Below are 17,026 nucleotides of genomic sequence, written 5' to 3'. Positions count from 1 at the left end.
AAAATAAGTTCTTGTCCTATCTGTCATATGCTAAGAGATAAATGCGATTTCAGATCTTTACATAAGTAGACTTACAGGAGTCAAATAAGAATTTTTCCTAAGAAAGGAAAAAACCTATTATCAGGTATAACATTTGCAAAAGCTGATGATTTGTCACTCACACTTTAATTCAGTAGAATACCAATATATTTTGATATTTTTCATTACTTAAAAGAGATGATAACATGCATATTAGAGTGAAAGGAAGGGGAAAAAAACCCACACAAGTCCTAGAAGACATTTGCTAAACTTAATGTTTCCAAGTTTCTTCTGACTGCTCTATTTAATGACTATGATGATAAAATAAATATCATGTTTGAAGACCACAAAATATAGTTTGTATCCATTATTCTAGTGATAACAATATGACTGCACAGTGTTAAATTCAATTTGGCCAGAGGCTGTCTATGTACCTTGAGTTTCCGTGTAAGGGACTTCAACCAAACTTAGTATACACAAACAAACTGAAAACCTCACAGGAGTACAACAAACAGCCGGGCCTCAGCCAATCACAGGGAGCCAATGGATCAGACCATGTTCAAATAAGGCAAATGTCTAGTTGTAACCAATCAAGCTATTTCTGTTTTTTACTTGGGAGTGCTGTCTACGAACACTTACTACCCACTGTTGAACAGCAGGGCTTTCTGAACTTCTGGTTCTAAGTGCTCCTTGATTCATGAATCATTCTTTGCTAAAATAAACTGTTAAATTTAGTTGGTCTAAAGTTTTTCTTTTTACAACAGTATAGTATTTTTATAAAAACTCTTTATGTATAAATTGCTGGATGTAGGGCTGGTTGGTTAGCTCAGTTGGTTAGAGCACAGCCTTATAATGCCAAGGTCAAGAGTTCAGATCCTTATGTTGGCCAGCCGCCAAAAATAAATAAGTAGATAAATAAATTGCTAGATGTAAACAGAACATATTTAATTTAATAAATTAGTATTCAGCTTAATGAACAAAGGAAAGTAAGTTTCTTAGGGTATTTAAGTGAAAAAACCTATTCAAAACTAACCCCAGTAACTCCAAAATCTCCTTGAGGGCTTGTTTTCCTTTCTTTCCCTCCCTGTTTTTTCCCATCGTCCTCCAAAAGCTTCTGTAGTTCAAGCAACTTCTTTTCCTTCTCCAAGACATTTTTCTCTGCAATTTCTACTTGTTCTTTTCCTAAAATCAAACTAGTGTGCATTTCAACCACCTGGCTTTCTAATTCTGATATTCTTAAGGTTAATGCTGATACGTCTGACTTCATCTCATTTTCTTTTAGTTGATTTAAATTCTGTATATTTGTTCTTTCAGGTTCTGATGAAATTGTTTGTTTATCTTGATAGAATTTCACATACTCCTGAATGGCCTCAAGTTGGATTTGACTCACAAGAGCAGCAGCTACTTTTTCCTCAAGTATTTTCTGTAGGTGTACAATCTTCTTTTGAAGCATTTCTGTTTCACACTGTCCTTTCTCTTGCATGTTTTTTATTTGTTTATAACACTGGATAAGTTCTAAGTCCTTTGCACTAACAGTGTTCTCAAGTTGTAGCAACTTTGTTTCCAAACTACTTATGGAAACTTCCCTGTTTTCTTCAAAACATTTGAGGTAAGTCTGATTTTCTAGGGGTTTAAGAGAATCCTCAGTACAGACTACTTCAAGTTCATCTTTGCTCAGATCATCTATAGCTATGTTAACACTTTTCTCTGATACGCTTTGAATTTTTTCCGTGTTTTCACGTTCTTTCTTCAAGCTGCATAATTCTTGTGTTAGCTGATGCATTTTAAAGTTGGTTTCTTTAAGTATATTTTTTGTGAAGGTCATTTCTTCATTAGTGGTTTTCACTTGCTGTTCCAAAGCCAGCTTCTCAGCTATAACCATATCCAACTGATGTTTTAAACTGTCTGCTTCTTCTGGGAGTGAATTAGCATCCACTGATGTCTTCTGTTCAATAATTGCCAATTCCTGTTGAAGTTTCTCAATCACTTCATTGAGCTGCTCTATTTCTTTTTCTCTATTTTTCTTCACACATTCTTGATCACTTATCAAACATTCTATTTGGGTTTCAAGATCCTTTATCAGTTCATTTTTTTCTTCTATAACCTATTAGTTAATGAAAAAAGAAAATATACATAATAAATGTGTATTTATATTTTGGAAATTGTATTTTATTTTAGGGCATGATCTTAAAGAGATGATCACACACAAAAAATATATTTCTCAGACATACATGTTATTTTATATAACACCTCCCAGTCATATCAAACAAGAACCTTATTTAGAACTTCATTCAGAAAGTTCTGTTAAGTATAAAGTGACTAATGCTTTTAGTAGCTGATTTCATACTAGGAAAACAGTCAATATCAGTAGAGTCTAATTGAAAAAGGTAAGTATTGAAATAAAATCTACAACAGATGGCAACCAAAGGTAATTACCCTATTTAACTCATATTAAATAGAAGAATTTATAATATATTTGGTTAGAATGATATGATGAAATCTAAGTCACAGAGCCTCCCTGAAAAACTTAAAACCCTTAGAGAGTATTAGCGAGATAGGAGGTGCTCAGTTTCCCTTGGGTTTGTGTTTCAGGCCACTCCTCTGGGCCTCAAACCACTCCCCTAAGACTAAAGCCCCTTCTGAGTCCTTGAGCTACTGTTGCTTGTTGTACCTATTTTTGGTAGCAATACTAGGAGACTGAGATCACAGGAGGCAAACTTATGTAATCTTGGTAGCTGAGCATGCTCAGTAAAAAAGGAGTTTATCCCTTGAATAACCCTGGTGCATGGGATGGAATTTGACGATGAGCATGCTCTAAAAGAGACCAACTAAGTATGTGCAAACCTGTTACATAACTGGGAACCACCCCCTTAGCTGAATACTCATTAGACAGCATGAATATGTATAGATAGCCAAGCTATATAAGCTGAATCCAGGAAGAAGGCAGGGCTGTTGCTCATTCTCTCTGGAGTCAGCCTGCACTTCACTATGAAGTGTGTATACATTACTTGTGTTAAACTTGCCTTTAGCAGACTGCTGTTTGCACTGGAGCCAGCCTGCACTTTATCTGTAAAGTGCCTATTTCTTACTTTTGTATTAAATTTGGTGCGGTCACTGCTCAATCTCTGGAGGTAGGCCGTACTTTCCTTGTGAAGTTTGTATTTCTTATTCTTTAAATTAAACCTGCTTTCACTTTGTACTGTGACTCTGTTCTTGAATACTTTCTTGTGGCAGAGTCAAGAAGCTGGTAGAGGATGGAATGGGTTGAGATATGCTATCCAACCTCACCAGACCCTCTCCTCCGGTGTCATTAGGAGGGGACAAAAACTCACATAGAATGTTAAGCCATGTGTTTTAATAAATTAAAATTGATGAATAAAAGAGAATTAAGATTTATTTCTTAAATAAAATGGGAAACTGAAAATTATAACCACTTTGCCCTTTAAAATTCTAGCCCATAATAATTTCAGGTAACAACCAATTTTAAATGAGTATACCTTATTATCTGTTGTGATTTTAAGTTGCTGTTGAAGTTTTGTAATTTGCTCATTTAATCGGTCAATTTCTACCTCTTTTTCCTGTATTATTTGAGCAAATTTCCCAAATAGGACATGTTGGTCCTGAGTAAAGATAGCATCAGATTCCTTTATGGCAAATCCTAGTTTCTCCATTTCATCCTAGGGACAAAAATAACCATCACAGTTGTTATGTATCATTACATGTCATTTTCAGAATATTCTTTCAATTAACTCTTACAAAGGATATAGTGCCTATAATGTACAAATGAAAAAAAAATTAGAGCTAGCATATGGTTACTATAAATCAATAATTCTTAAAATATTTTGATATAAGTTCTCAAAAATTCTTCATTTATGATGAATTCAAATGTTTATGGTGGGCTGAAAACAAGTTCCATGCAAATCTATTTGCATGTTAATGTTCCTGTGCTAAGTAATATTAGGCAGCTAGATTTAGAAATGCTTAATAAAGCTACACAGGACCAAAACTACAAATTATTTATAGACAAAAGTTTTTCTAAACTAATTACCTTAAATAATTTGTTTTCTTGTTCAAGTTCTTGTAGGCGGGTAGTAGATTCCTTTTTCTGTATTTCTAATTGCATATGCAGTTGCTGAACTTCTTCATTCTTATTTTCCAGTTCTTCTCTAAACTGCTCTAATTGTTCTTCTAAGTTTGTGATCTTTAACACCAAAATTATCAGAAGTAAGAAGAAATGTTTACACAAATATTTATTTTTCAAGATAGAATGAAGAGTGCTGTATTAGCTTTACAAAGTATGTATGCTTAAAACATGAGTCATAAGAATAAAGGAAAGTGGATTTTCTAAGCCACGTACAACTGTGTGGTTCCTAGACACGCTCAAACTTAACACCCTTAAACTATCTTACCCAAAGCAGCATGGAGATCTTCTGAGGAAGGATACAAGGAACCATTTCTTACCTAAAATATCTTCTGATAAAGCAGAAAAGTGTCATGGGAGAAAGGGGAAGAGTCCACATATTAAACCTTAGTTTATGTTAAGTTTAGTTGCTATCAAAAGGCTCAACAAAGCTGTAGAATTAAGTCACTTATTTCAGCCACCAAATAAAACGAGCTCAATTTAGTCCACAGATATCTAATTAACCCACTGAAAGGCTTGGCTGCCGTGTGTCTTGTTTAAACAGAAGGAAGCAGAGGTATAAACTAAGACCAAGAGATCCTTAAGTCTGAATTACAGAAACCTTAGAGTAAGTTAATTATACAATTTTAAGAGAAAATTAGAGAGCTCCTATAGGTAGAACAACAGAAATTTAGCTCATTTCTGAGGATGCATTATCAATAATGGTAAAGCACCTGCTCTTGGACGGTTATATAGAGACTGAAACTAATGATAAATATTAAGAACTAGTTATCTTGATATTTACAAAACTGGGTTTGACTGAGGACAGTAACAATCATTTAGCTCACTAGCTTGTAGCTACTTAATAAATATTTAATGAATAAATTTCCAGAGGTGTATTTACCTGATGATCAAAACTGCTACATTTTAACCTAAGATGCAGGAGCAGCATTTAGTGGCAGCTGGCTCAGAGAGTAGCCTATAAATTATTTAGTGCCTTAAAAGCTGAAAGAGGACATATGCTGATTACAAGCTGACATATAATTACAATCATATCTTAAGCACTGGCAAGACAAGATCTTAAAATCAGTTAGCGTAATATTTCTTAAACAGAAATAGTATCAATACTGGTAATATTAGTCATCATTTATAGACAATTTACTGCTAAGCACTGTATAAAGTGATTTTTATGTATTAATTTTTAAAAATCCTGTAACAACCTTATCAGATCTGTTCTATAATTATCCCCATTTTAGAGATGAGAAAAGGAGTCATAGAGAGGAGTAATTTGCCTTGGGGTCCCATGGCTAGTATGTGGTAAAGCTGGCTTTCGAACCTGGGGAGTTTACCTCTGTAGCCTTTTATTCTACACCATCATTTATTCTGCTTCTAATAACTAATGTCTAAGACTTACATTTAAAATTTTTCCTGTAACACTGGTATTAAACTCAGTAGATGCTGAAATACATTTAGTGTTTGTGCATAGATAATTAACAGGTTAGTTTGTTGAAAACTGTGATGGTCATATCTTCTTCAAAGTTATCTAATATAATAGTATTTACAACTATCCCTATCTTGTACAACTACTTTTGATGACAAGGTGCTAGTGAAGTCAACACATACATAGTTATTTAAGTTCAAAATTGCTGCTCTATCTCACATGACACTTTGTTTTTTGATACTACTGTTTATAGTCAAATTCTTAGCTTTGTGATCTACAGCCTTTCTACTCAAAGTGTGGTCTCTGGAGTACCAGAACTGACTTCACATACTAGCAGATGAGGTGTGCAGAGTCGTATGCTGCAACCAAGACCTGCATTTTAATAAGATCCCCAGGTGATTCATATGCACATTAAAGTTTGCGAAGCACTGGTCTAAAGCACTAACGTTATAAGTAGCTAAGCTTCAAGTCACACATCAGAGACTTCAATCCCCCCAAATGACACGATGGGACATTCTCTCTTCTTATTCAGCCAGACCCTGAAGACAGTCCCAAGCTGTCTTACTATTAAGCTTGTAACAATACCAAACCAGAAGAGCATTATTACCAGAAAAACATTATTAAGGTTAAAAAATGGACTGGTAGCTACTTGTTTTAATCTTGCTTAATTTATCTACCAACTGATATATAGACTATTTGGATTATCTTCATTTTTCCTTGTGTTTTTCTTTTTCTTTTTAATGTTTTTATCTCTTTCAAATGTATATATATCTTAAGTAGAGAGTATATTCCTTGAAGTACTTTGCTGGTTTTTCAATTGGACAGCAGTGCTCTACACACAGTAAGAGTTCAATAAATGTTGAATGACAGTCTTTAATACTGCTTACCACCAAGGCAAAACATGCCCCAATGCTTTGGCAGTATCACAAAGGATCCAGAATCAGAGAAATCTGCAAGGAATTCTTGCTTCAATCACTTAGTATGTGACCATGAGCAAGTTATTTAACCTCTCTTAAGACTCAGTTTACACATCTGCAAAAGTGAGATAATAGAACCTGCTCTCAGAAGAGTGTAAGGATTAATGGTATAAGGCATTTAAAATACTTGACACTTTCTAGCACACAACCCTCAACAAAACTGACTATTACTGCTATCTCTAAGCTAGATCTCATTAGCTCTATAAATGGCTAAAATCTATTGAAGGCATCTTTTTCTAAAAGAAATGTTTCTATTCCTCTCCACATTATTCACTTTCTCCTATCATCCTGAAACTCCTTTCTTTTAAGTTTTCTTCTCTTTCTATTCATCCTTAATTTCTAAATATTCTAACAAACTTAAAAAAAAATGTTTTATACAAATTTAGGCTCTGAGAGTAGTGGGAAGTATCTCAAATATAATGACACATATGGACATCTTCTGCGTATATTCCATCAGATATCTGAAAACATTTGCCTAGTTTTCAGAACAGAATGCTTAAGAAGTTATTTTCATTAAAAGACATCTTTGAATTCTACGTTTCTGCCTCTCAGTCGCCAGTTATAGGTAAGTGAATGGGTTCTGACAGTGTACTTGCTACTGTTATTAAAAACTAGTAGATGATGGTCAGCTGTCAGTTTAACCTCTTACTCATTCAGCATCTCTGGCCCTGTTCTCTTTTTCTGTAACAATTGGGAGTCGGTTGATAGATGTTCTTTAAGGTTTTTCGTAGTTCTAAAATGACTACGATTTCTGAGTAAAAGGTAGTTATTAGATACTTAATTCAAGAAATTAAGGTATTAGTAGTACTATATTATATTCAAAAGATAATAAAAATACATTAGTAAGCTTAATCGACTATCCACAGTCAACTTTCATTGCTTTTAGGTCCAGTTTTGGAGATCCATCTTTTTACAGAGCAAATTATTTCTTTACTTAGTTTAAGGGAAATCTTTAAATGTTAGTTCTTTTCAAATATAGATTTGGTTGCATATAAACAAAAGTGCTCTCTACCTCCCCACAAAAAACCAAAAAGCAAAATAAACAAGGGCTTCTCAGATCAACATTAATCAGTATTATGTGATAATGAGAAAATAATCATTTTTAATGAAATAATCATTTCAACTAAAATCATTTATATTGATGCCTTTTTTCTCCTGTAAACTACAAGTTCTCTAAGCTGAGTTTTAACTGATATTTAGATTATTTTTGTATTTTTCAAAGCATTTAACACTTCTATACTGTTTAAATTTAACAAATATTTGTTAAAATATATTAAATGTCCTGAGAAAATTATATAGAAAGAGACAAAAATGTTATTCTTAAAATTTTAAACACTTTAAATGATGTAATATAGTTAGATAATATAAATATAATATGTTTTAGAAAAACTGTTAGTAGACAAAGGCTTAAATAAGTTATAATTTAATTAGGAAGCTGAAATTATTACTGAGTAGAGAAATATAGGAGAACTTCATGTAATTACTATTAATCTTTTGTTTTAAGACCATGGTTGGAATATTATAAAACAGCATTATAATCTGCCAGGGCAACACAGCTAAAAAAAAAAAACAACTTACAGCAAAGCAGCAATAATTCAATGCCTATGCTACAGTTAGGAGAAAAGAAAGACACTGCCTTTTGCCCTAACATTACTTTCTCTCTCCACTTTCCATTCAATTCATAAACTGGCTTTCTTTCTGTAACTCTAAACTTCTTCCTGCTTTAAGGCCTTTACACTGCTTATTTTCTCCACCTAGAATACTTCCTCATGTCAGCTTATTTGTTCATGTTTAATGTCTTCAAGGTTAAGTTAGGCATTGAGCTGAGAAAAGTCTAAACTTCAGTTTTAGACTCCACTCTGTTCAAATGATATTTTTAAGGTACCTGATTTAAAATAATTCAAACCATAGTTTGTCACTTAAAAATAAACTCCTTGGGCCAGCCCGGTGGCGCACTGGATAGTGCGCCGCTTGGGAAGTGTGGCGGCGCTCCCGCCCGAGGGTTCGGATCCCACATACGGACCGGTTCCCGCTCACTGGCTGAGCGAGGCGCGGGAGCAACACCGAGGGTTGCGGTCCCGTTGCCGGTCCCCGGTCTGGTACGGGGGCGACACTGAGGGTTGCAATCCGTTGCCGGACACGGAAAAAGACACACACACACACACAAAAATAAACTCCTTACCTCTTTTTCCTTTCTGTCTATGGCATCTCGCTCAGCCTGCAACTGCACTTCTAGGGACAATTCTGCTTTAGCTTCAATAGCTCCAAATTGTTTCTGGTCCTCTACCTTTTAAATATATAAAAATTTTCTCAAAATTTTGACATTAATTCCTGATTATCCATTTTTTTTAAGAAGCAGCAATTCTATTTCCAATTAGGAATAGAAAATCTACATTAGTGAATAACCAAAAAGTTACAGATATTCAGTCTTAAATGAATTTTTCATAAATTCAAAGAGAAATTTTTGACACTTAAAATACATTCTTCAGGTGAAATGAAGGAATCCCCACCTGCCCCCCTCCCAAGCTACCTATCCTGCTCTTCTTTTATCCAGTTTTTGCTTTCTTCAGTGTAATGGAGATGTATTTCATTACTTCTTAATTTGCGGGAAACCATCAGCTTAAGCTGGTGTCATTTTTCTCTTAGCTATTACTGACAGTTAAAAGGGAAATTAATTCTTCTGGTTTAACTAATCTGCCTTTCTCAGAACTAAAGTATACAAGCAACATTTGGAAATAAGAATAAATGGAAATGGTTACGATATCAACAAAGAAACAGATAAATATATTATGTAATAATATCGACAACTCAACAGAAACTTTTTATTTAAAAGAACTGACGTTTGTGTAACTAGAAGTAATCATCATTAAAACACTTGATAAAGTTAACTCAAATAAAATGTCACACCTTTTGAAAAGTGTCAGCACTAACAAGTAAGGCTTGCTCCAGTTCCCTTACTCTGAACTCTAGTTTCTCAATTTCTTCATTCCGCTCTTGTATATCCCTCTGAAGCTGCTCTTTAGAGAGCAAAAGCTCACTGCACTTGTCTGTTTTTTCTTTCAGATGATTTGCTAACTGTTCAACCTAAAAATAAGCAAAATTATAATGTGAAAAATTTTAAAACATATCTACTTCATTTCAAAAAGTATTTTTTTTCAAAAACTAATTTTAAACACTATATTAATTTCATTTTTGATAAGAATAGCAACTATTGTCTCCAACAAAGGTGACATTTTCTGAATTGATAAAACTAAGCAACACTAGGAAGAGAAATAATAATGCTTTCACTTAACCTTTTCAAACAAAGTTCTTTCTCTTAAGACTAAGATTTTTCTCCAGTTAGGAGGAGGAAAAAAACTATATTTTGAGTCATGTTGAATTATCTAATACTGCAACCACACTATGACCTAATAAAGACCACACATTTGCAGAGCACTTACTCTTATGTGAGATAAGATGACCGAAACAAATCTTTCATGGACTATATTTTGATATAGTCATTTGGAAAGCTTTTTCAACCTACACATTCCATCAGCCCAGAATAGATATGAGGATGAAGTCAGGGATCTGTGCACCTTGAAAGTTTCCCTAAGTGTCTCTGGTCTTGTTTATCTGCTTATCCGCTACCCAAAATTAAGGATGAAGTGCTCTAAGACTTATTCCCTAAGACTGATATGCAGGTCCCTCCAAGTGAATGGCTCTGTGACAGAAGAACACAGGAAGGATTTTAATAAGATAGTTTATGAAATCAGTTCTAACCAAGTGAGGAGAGAAAGCATACTAAAAAAACACATGTGATGGTAAGAAATAAAGGAATTCAACTTTATTTCAGTGAAATACTTTGAGGAAATTACCTAAAAGTAACAATTATTCCTCTGAACATTAAAAAAATGCAAAATTAACTGTAATTACAGGTTGGAGGATGACAGTAATAAAGCCACTGACGAGAAACTTTAATAATAAGAGGTTGACCAAAATTTGGAGTAAGGGAAAGACAAAAAGACAACAAAGCAACTATAATGAAATGGCACAATATATAATTACAGTCGGATTTTTTTGATATGGCTGGGAATCAGATCTGGCAAGGTAAGAAAAGAATAATCACAACGTGTTCACGGAGAAAATCAAACATGCACATCCTTTTTAGTTTGATAAAGTTTCATGAATGAGGCAGTCAACCTTTTCAAATATAAGAAAATTATTTAATAGGAAATGGCAATCTGAGTTCTAGAGCTTAATCATCCTTTACAGTTTCAACAAACAACTATCTTTCTTTTATTTCAAAACAACTATTTTTCAAAAGCTGAAAATATGTTTACTAGGAATAAGGGCAATAACTACAAACTCTGTGGGGACTAGTAACTTTTCTACTGCTTAGTAGATATGATATTTTATTACAATGAGCTTATGTGCATTTTATACTTCTTTGGAGTTATTTTAAGAGAAATGAAATTCAGTGAACTGCACAGAAATTGTATGTTATAATTTTTAGAAATAAAAATTATTTCAGGAATAATAGTTAAATTTAAGTGTTCACTATGAGCCAGGCCAATACTCCTATGAGGTGAGTTCTATTACAATCTTTTAGACATGAATTAACAAAGATTTGAGAGGTTAAGTGACTTAATCATTGTCACACACCTAGTAAATGGCAATGCCATGATCCAAACTGGGATTGCTTTACCCCAAGCATAATCTCTTTATTGTGACAAACAATAGGAATTTATACATTTTCCCTCATTTATGTAGCATTCACGATAAATATGGAGTTCTGACTGTTTCTATATGGGGAAAATGAACAGTTGGGGTGAAAAAGTAGAAGCAGAGAGACTGGTTAGGAGGCTACCATAATCATCCAGGCAAACAAAGAAGGATACTAGGATTTAGGGAGATGAATGAAAGTGGAAAGAGTAGAAGGATGTTGTGTAACCTGACCCACTAATGGGTAGGGAGTAGGGGTTTAGAAACAGTGGAATTAAAGATAAATTCTAGGTCTTAGCAATGAGGAAGGTATAGTAGGAATAGAATTTACTGAGATGAAGAAGGAACATGTTTTATACTTGTCTTTCTTTGGTAGGGGCTAATCAGAAATCAAGAGCTCTCTTTTAGAAATGTTCATTTTGAGACATCTAGGTGGAGGTGAAGCAGGAAGCTGAATATTCAAGTCTGGAGCTCAACAGACATTATCAGAAACGGAGGTACAAATGTGCAGTCATTTTGACCACCTGAGAAAATAATATAAATAAGGAAGAAAAAGTGGCATACAACTGAGTCTTGGGCCATCCCATCATTTGCTTTGGGTAGGTAAGAGGAGAAATAAAGACTACGGTAGAGGAAGCAGTGGAGTAGATGTGTCACAGAAGCCAAGAGAGAAACTGATTCCAGAAGAAGGTTGTAATGAGTGCCTTTGAATGGTTCAGAAGAATGAAGACAGACATTATCATATATAGCCATCAGGCTCTGGGTAACCTGCATAGGAAGTTTAAGTAGAGTAAACCCCACTGTAATAGAGGGGTTGTAAAGTTCACTAGAGTGGATTGAGAAGAGAATGGGAAATGGGAAAGTGAAGAGAAAACTCTTGATCAGTTTTGTTGGGAACGGAAATAGAAAAATGAGCAGGGAGATTTATTTAATTGGGCAATATCAGAAGATATATGCAAATGGAATGATTTCAAATTTCAATACAGATAATTTTTAGAGTTAAAGACCTTCTGACGTTTAAGTAATATTTAATTTTCTGACGTTGAAGATTTATATACAATAGAAAGAATTCACCTTTAAGTTTTTCATGATATGTATCTTATTTTATACTCAAGGTACAAATTACTGTTAGGTACGAAATATCAATAAAGTTCTTACCTCTCTAGTCTGATGTTCATTGATAGGCTGAAATCGAGGTAGAACCTTAAGTTGCTGCTCTAGTTTCTGGATTTCCTGTTGGAATACATCTCTCTCATGTTCTCTATCAATGGCTTGCTCCTGAAGTTTAATAATAATAATGGTAACTAAAGTAACAATATTTATTGAAGCTATTATTTCCCCTACTTCCCTTTAATTATACGTTAGTTTTGTTTGAAGACAAAGGACTGATGATGACGGAATACCCCAAACCACAAAGGTTTAAAAAACTAATATTTTTGTATGGCATATAGCCTATTTGGTATCTTCAACAAAAATTTAAGTATTTTAAATGTTATTTGTAGTATGTTTCTTTTTTACTCCAGTGATGTTAAACACAGACTGGGAAAAATATTCTCCTTAAAATGAATTCACATTTTTGGAACAAAGGAGGAATTCCACAATTAATTTAGTCATTAAACAAAGTAAGAAAAGCAAATTATTTGGTAAATCAACTTCTCTAATCCTAACCTAGGTTTTATACCTAAAACTATAAAATGTATAAGAATGTGATTCTCTAATGTATAAAGGGAACATTAGGCTTAAATGAAACCCCAAAAAGAAAATCAATGTAAAATTAGAGATTTAACATCTTTTTTGGAAGAGAATAATGGCAGCATGACAACTGCTCCAGTGTCCTGTTTCCAAGTGCCACACTGTTACCTGCGTATATCTTTTTTTTTTTTTTTTTTTTTTTTTTTTTTGTCCAGCAATGGATCGCAACCCTCAGTGTCATGCCTGCACCTCGCTCAGCCAGTGAGCGGGAACCGGTCTGTATGTGGGATCCGAACCCTCGGTGGGAGTGCCGCCGCGCTCCCAAGCGGCGCACTGTAGCAGTGCACCACCGGGCCGGCCCCCTGTGTATATCTTTTGAAGGTGAAGTAGTGGTGGCCAGTTAGCTCTTGGGATCCTCACCTGTTTGGGCTATGGGTTAAATGAAAGACTAGGATAAGCTTCTTAACTTTGTTTAGAAAGTGTTACTGGAAGGGCTTATTCATAATCTGGTTGTACTGCTTTTAATTCTGATGATTGCACAATAAAAATTACTGGAATTTTTAATTGGAATAGTACATTTTGATCAATTGCTAGAATACACATATAGGTGAAACTATTAATTCAAGAGTCTCTTCCTAATTTAAAACTTATAGCATAGAATAGTAGCAAATAGCATTCCACTAAGAAAAATCAATATTCACATTGAGAATACTTACATCTAAAAATTTTCTCATTTTTTCTAACTGCTTTTCCAGGGCTTGGTTTTGCTGTCTTAAGTCCATTAGTTCAGCATTTTTTTCTTGTTCCAGCTCTATAAACCTACTGACTTGTTCCTCAACATCTATTTCTAGAGCTTTCACTTGTTTTTGAAGATCATCATGTACTTTTTCAGCTTGACACTGTACTTCTAGTTTTTCCTTCATTAGTTTTTCTGTCTCCTGTAGTAATTCTGTTTATAAATGCAAAAGTATATTGAGTTAAATCATGGTTAATGATATTATGATAATGAAATCATCCATAACTATGCTCAATTTTACCTTCATGAAATAAAAGACTGAGAATTATTTTAAATACACACAAAAAAGTAAATATTCCCTAAGGAAAATATCAAAACATCTTAACATATTCCTACATAAGGAAGGAAGTTAGTATTAATAAATTTATACAGAATTAACAAAAAAGGTTATGTCTTGTCACTAAAAATAATATTTTTGTGAAAATAACATAGGACATGACAAAAATCCATTTTCACTATTAGGAAAAGAACAAAGTCCAATTAAATTCAAGCACAAAAGAAACTCACCATTTTCTTCACCTCAGGCAAAAATCAATTCACTCCCAACCCATAAAGTTCTTTTAATATGCATACACAATGCACATGAAAATCAAATACTGTAAATCTTTAACCAAGGCAAGTAAAAGTTGCAGACAAAGAAATACAACTATAACCAGAATTTCCTGTTAGTCTTACTCCTTATTAGATCCATATTTCTGAGTTGCTTTTGCATGCTTACAAGTATGTGCATCATGGGAAAACTGACAAGTTTGAAAGGCAGTGTGATGTAGTGCTTAAGAGCAGACTGTGAGTTCAAATCCTAGCTCTGCCGCTTATCTTCTATGTGACACTTAATATGATGTCCTTCACTTTACTTACATATAAATTGGGGATAATAATGTTAACAATCTCTTATAATTTGGGGATCAAAAGTGTTGATATATGTAAAGAACAGTTCCTGGGGTATGGTAAGTACTATGTAAGTGTTAGCTCTTATCATTATTATTAATAGAATAATAAGGTATATAAAGCAAAAGTAAAACAATTCTCCAATGAAGAAAATGGAAAGAACATATCTCTAGAGTCTTTATACTAACTAAAGTGCGTGCCAACACTGCACTCGGGACTAGGAATCTATAGAAAATAGCTTTCCTTTTAAATCAGTATTAGATGTTACTATAAAAGCAAATCAACTAGAAAGCCTCTTACTAAATTTCATTGATCCTTTTGCTACCATCATCTTTTATACTTCCTGATTTACAAAGAGCATTTTGAAAAGTCATAGACTAGAAGAGTTTAATATTTGTTAAAGAAAAAAGGTTTTTTTAAAAAAGTCATTTTCTTTAAAAAATGGTTACAAGCTCTGTGCAAAAATAGACATAATAAGATGATGATCACTATGAATCAGTCATTAATTTCAAATAAAAATATGTTTTTATTATAAGAAAAGTGTTTTTTGTTGTTAAAGAGAAAAGTTGTGAGTATGAAACACAACAGCAAAACTGCAAAATTAGAAATATGTTAGTTGATTGAAAATCCAAGGGTCACTCAAATTTTGAAGCTGTTAAGTCTACCACCCAAAAACTGGCCATGCAATTGTATACACACACCTGCTCCAGGTGCTGCATCAACTGCAGCATCTACTAGTCCTATGAGATAGAAAAAAATAAAAACAAAAAACAAAAGACACAACAAAAATATAATTTATATGTCTTCTATTTCTAAAACAGGATAACGCACACACACACACAAGTATCAGAAGCAAAAGTTGAAGCCATTGATTATTATCATTGGCAATATTTTCAGAAGTTCGATATTTCTCAAATATTTTATATGTATGACATATTCTTTCCACATTAAGAATTCCAACTCTAAACCTGGGTTAAACTAATTTGAGCAACTAGAAAAAACTTCACTACACTACAAAAATGTATGTCATATTCCTAAATTGATAAAAGTGAGAAGACATGATAAACAATATTTAAAGTTTAATATCAGAAAGAGTGACATTTGCTGCTAAACAAACCTTAACTTAAGGATGTTACTTAACTTTCCATTGAAGGAAAAACTAAAAGTTACTTGTAAATTTGAATATTCTTTGAACTCCTACTTAGATTAAACTAGATGTCAGCCTTCTTCCAGCAGCCAGTGACCTTTTCAATCTATTCTGCTTGGCCGACTGAAATCTCCCTACTTACTCACTATTAGTGCCAGATCAATGCTCTTAATTATTTAATCCAAGTGTACATTTTTGCTGCCTCTCTGCCATTGAAAGAACTAAACCTTACACAATTTTTAAAACATTCTGCCTCGTTATTTGCAGCAGAGGTTTAAAGATAAATGAAGAACTATTTTTTTCCTGTTAACATGTGCCAAAGAAAAAAGAAAAAGAAATCTTGATTCCATATAGTTGGCAAATAAGACATTTACCTATGTGGCAGATTTTTCAAGTCCCTATATAAAATACATGTATAATGGCACTGAAAGAGGAAAAAAAGCCATCTTGAACTTTTAAAGATGAAAAATTAGAGGAATGTTTCATACAAAGTCTGAAAATACATACGTTTTTCAACTGGGCCTGCCTCTGCTTTCATAGCCTCCTTCTGTCTGGACAATAATTCTCGTTCTTCTTGGATCTGCTGTCGCTCTGCTTCCAATTCTTGCAGTCTATTTGCTGCACATAACAACTCCTGCTCAAGACGATCTATTATATCAGTTTTTTCCTGAATTTGTCTTTCAAAAAGAGTTTTTTCATCTGCATAGCCATCAATGATACCTATAACAAAAATTAAGAGAATGAAATCATTACCCATTTCAAATTTTACCATTATGTTTTAATACAGACAATAAAGGGTTTACTGTTACCAAGACTTAAGTCATTCCAACCTATTAAAAGTCCTAAATGAATTTGCTGCTGATAGCAGCGACTATTAACCTTTAATATGGTATGTTCATTGAAACCTTTTTTCTCATTTACCATTGTGCATAAACATAAAATTTCTCTGAATTTTCTAGCACTTTGCTATAATAAAGTATCACATCACGTAGGTGTAACTCATTTTATTAAACGGATATAAATAGATAGGTTCCTGGAAAGCTTAATACAAATCAGGTACTTGTGAATTGAATCACATTTACAATATAATAGAGAAGACTGATATTTTAAGTTATTCTGAAAGGCCAACACCCACAACAGTATGGGAGAATAGCAAGCATGGAACTTCAGAGGTTTAAAGTATGCAGTCACCATATAATAGTGACTTTAAACAACTGAATAACATCTTTTAGCTTCTGTTTAAATG

At 33.5% G+C, this 17,026-nt stretch overlaps 1 protein-coding gene across 1 annotated transcript in view; it reads right to left on the bottom strand.

Annotated features, from left to right (window-relative positions):
* Window positions 1-17,026, bottom strand: part of AKAP9 (A kinase (PRKA) anchor protein 9) — a 136,932-nt gene that overhangs the window by 24,591 nt on the left and 95,315 nt on the right. The window contains exons 24-31 of the mRNA XM_008572140.1: window positions 16,288-16,500; window positions 13,666-13,898; window positions 12,416-12,535; window positions 9,464-9,640; window positions 8,739-8,843; window positions 4,067-4,219; window positions 3,516-3,695; window positions 1,052-2,122 (exon numbers count right to left, since the gene is read on the bottom strand). Of these exons, the coding sequence (XP_008570362.1) occupies window positions 1,052-2,122; window positions 3,516-3,695; window positions 4,067-4,219; window positions 8,739-8,843; window positions 9,464-9,640; window positions 12,416-12,535; window positions 13,666-13,898; window positions 16,288-16,500 (2,252 nt within the window). The remainder of the gene's footprint in view (window positions 1-1,051; window positions 2,123-3,515; window positions 3,696-4,066; window positions 4,220-8,738; window positions 8,844-9,463; window positions 9,641-12,415; window positions 12,536-13,665; window positions 13,899-16,287; window positions 16,501-17,026) is intronic.

The sequence above is a fragment of the Galeopterus variegatus genome, unplaced genomic scaffold (genome assembly GCF_000696425.1).
Source record: "Galeopterus variegatus unplaced genomic scaffold, G_variegatus-3.0.2 Scaffold46, whole genome shotgun sequence".
NCBI classification, from domain to species: domain Eukaryota; kingdom Metazoa; phylum Chordata; class Mammalia; order Dermoptera; family Cynocephalidae; genus Galeopterus; species Galeopterus variegatus.
The sequence above is the reverse complement of the archived record's forward strand: the minus strand, read 5'-3'. Positions and strand labels throughout refer to the sequence as shown.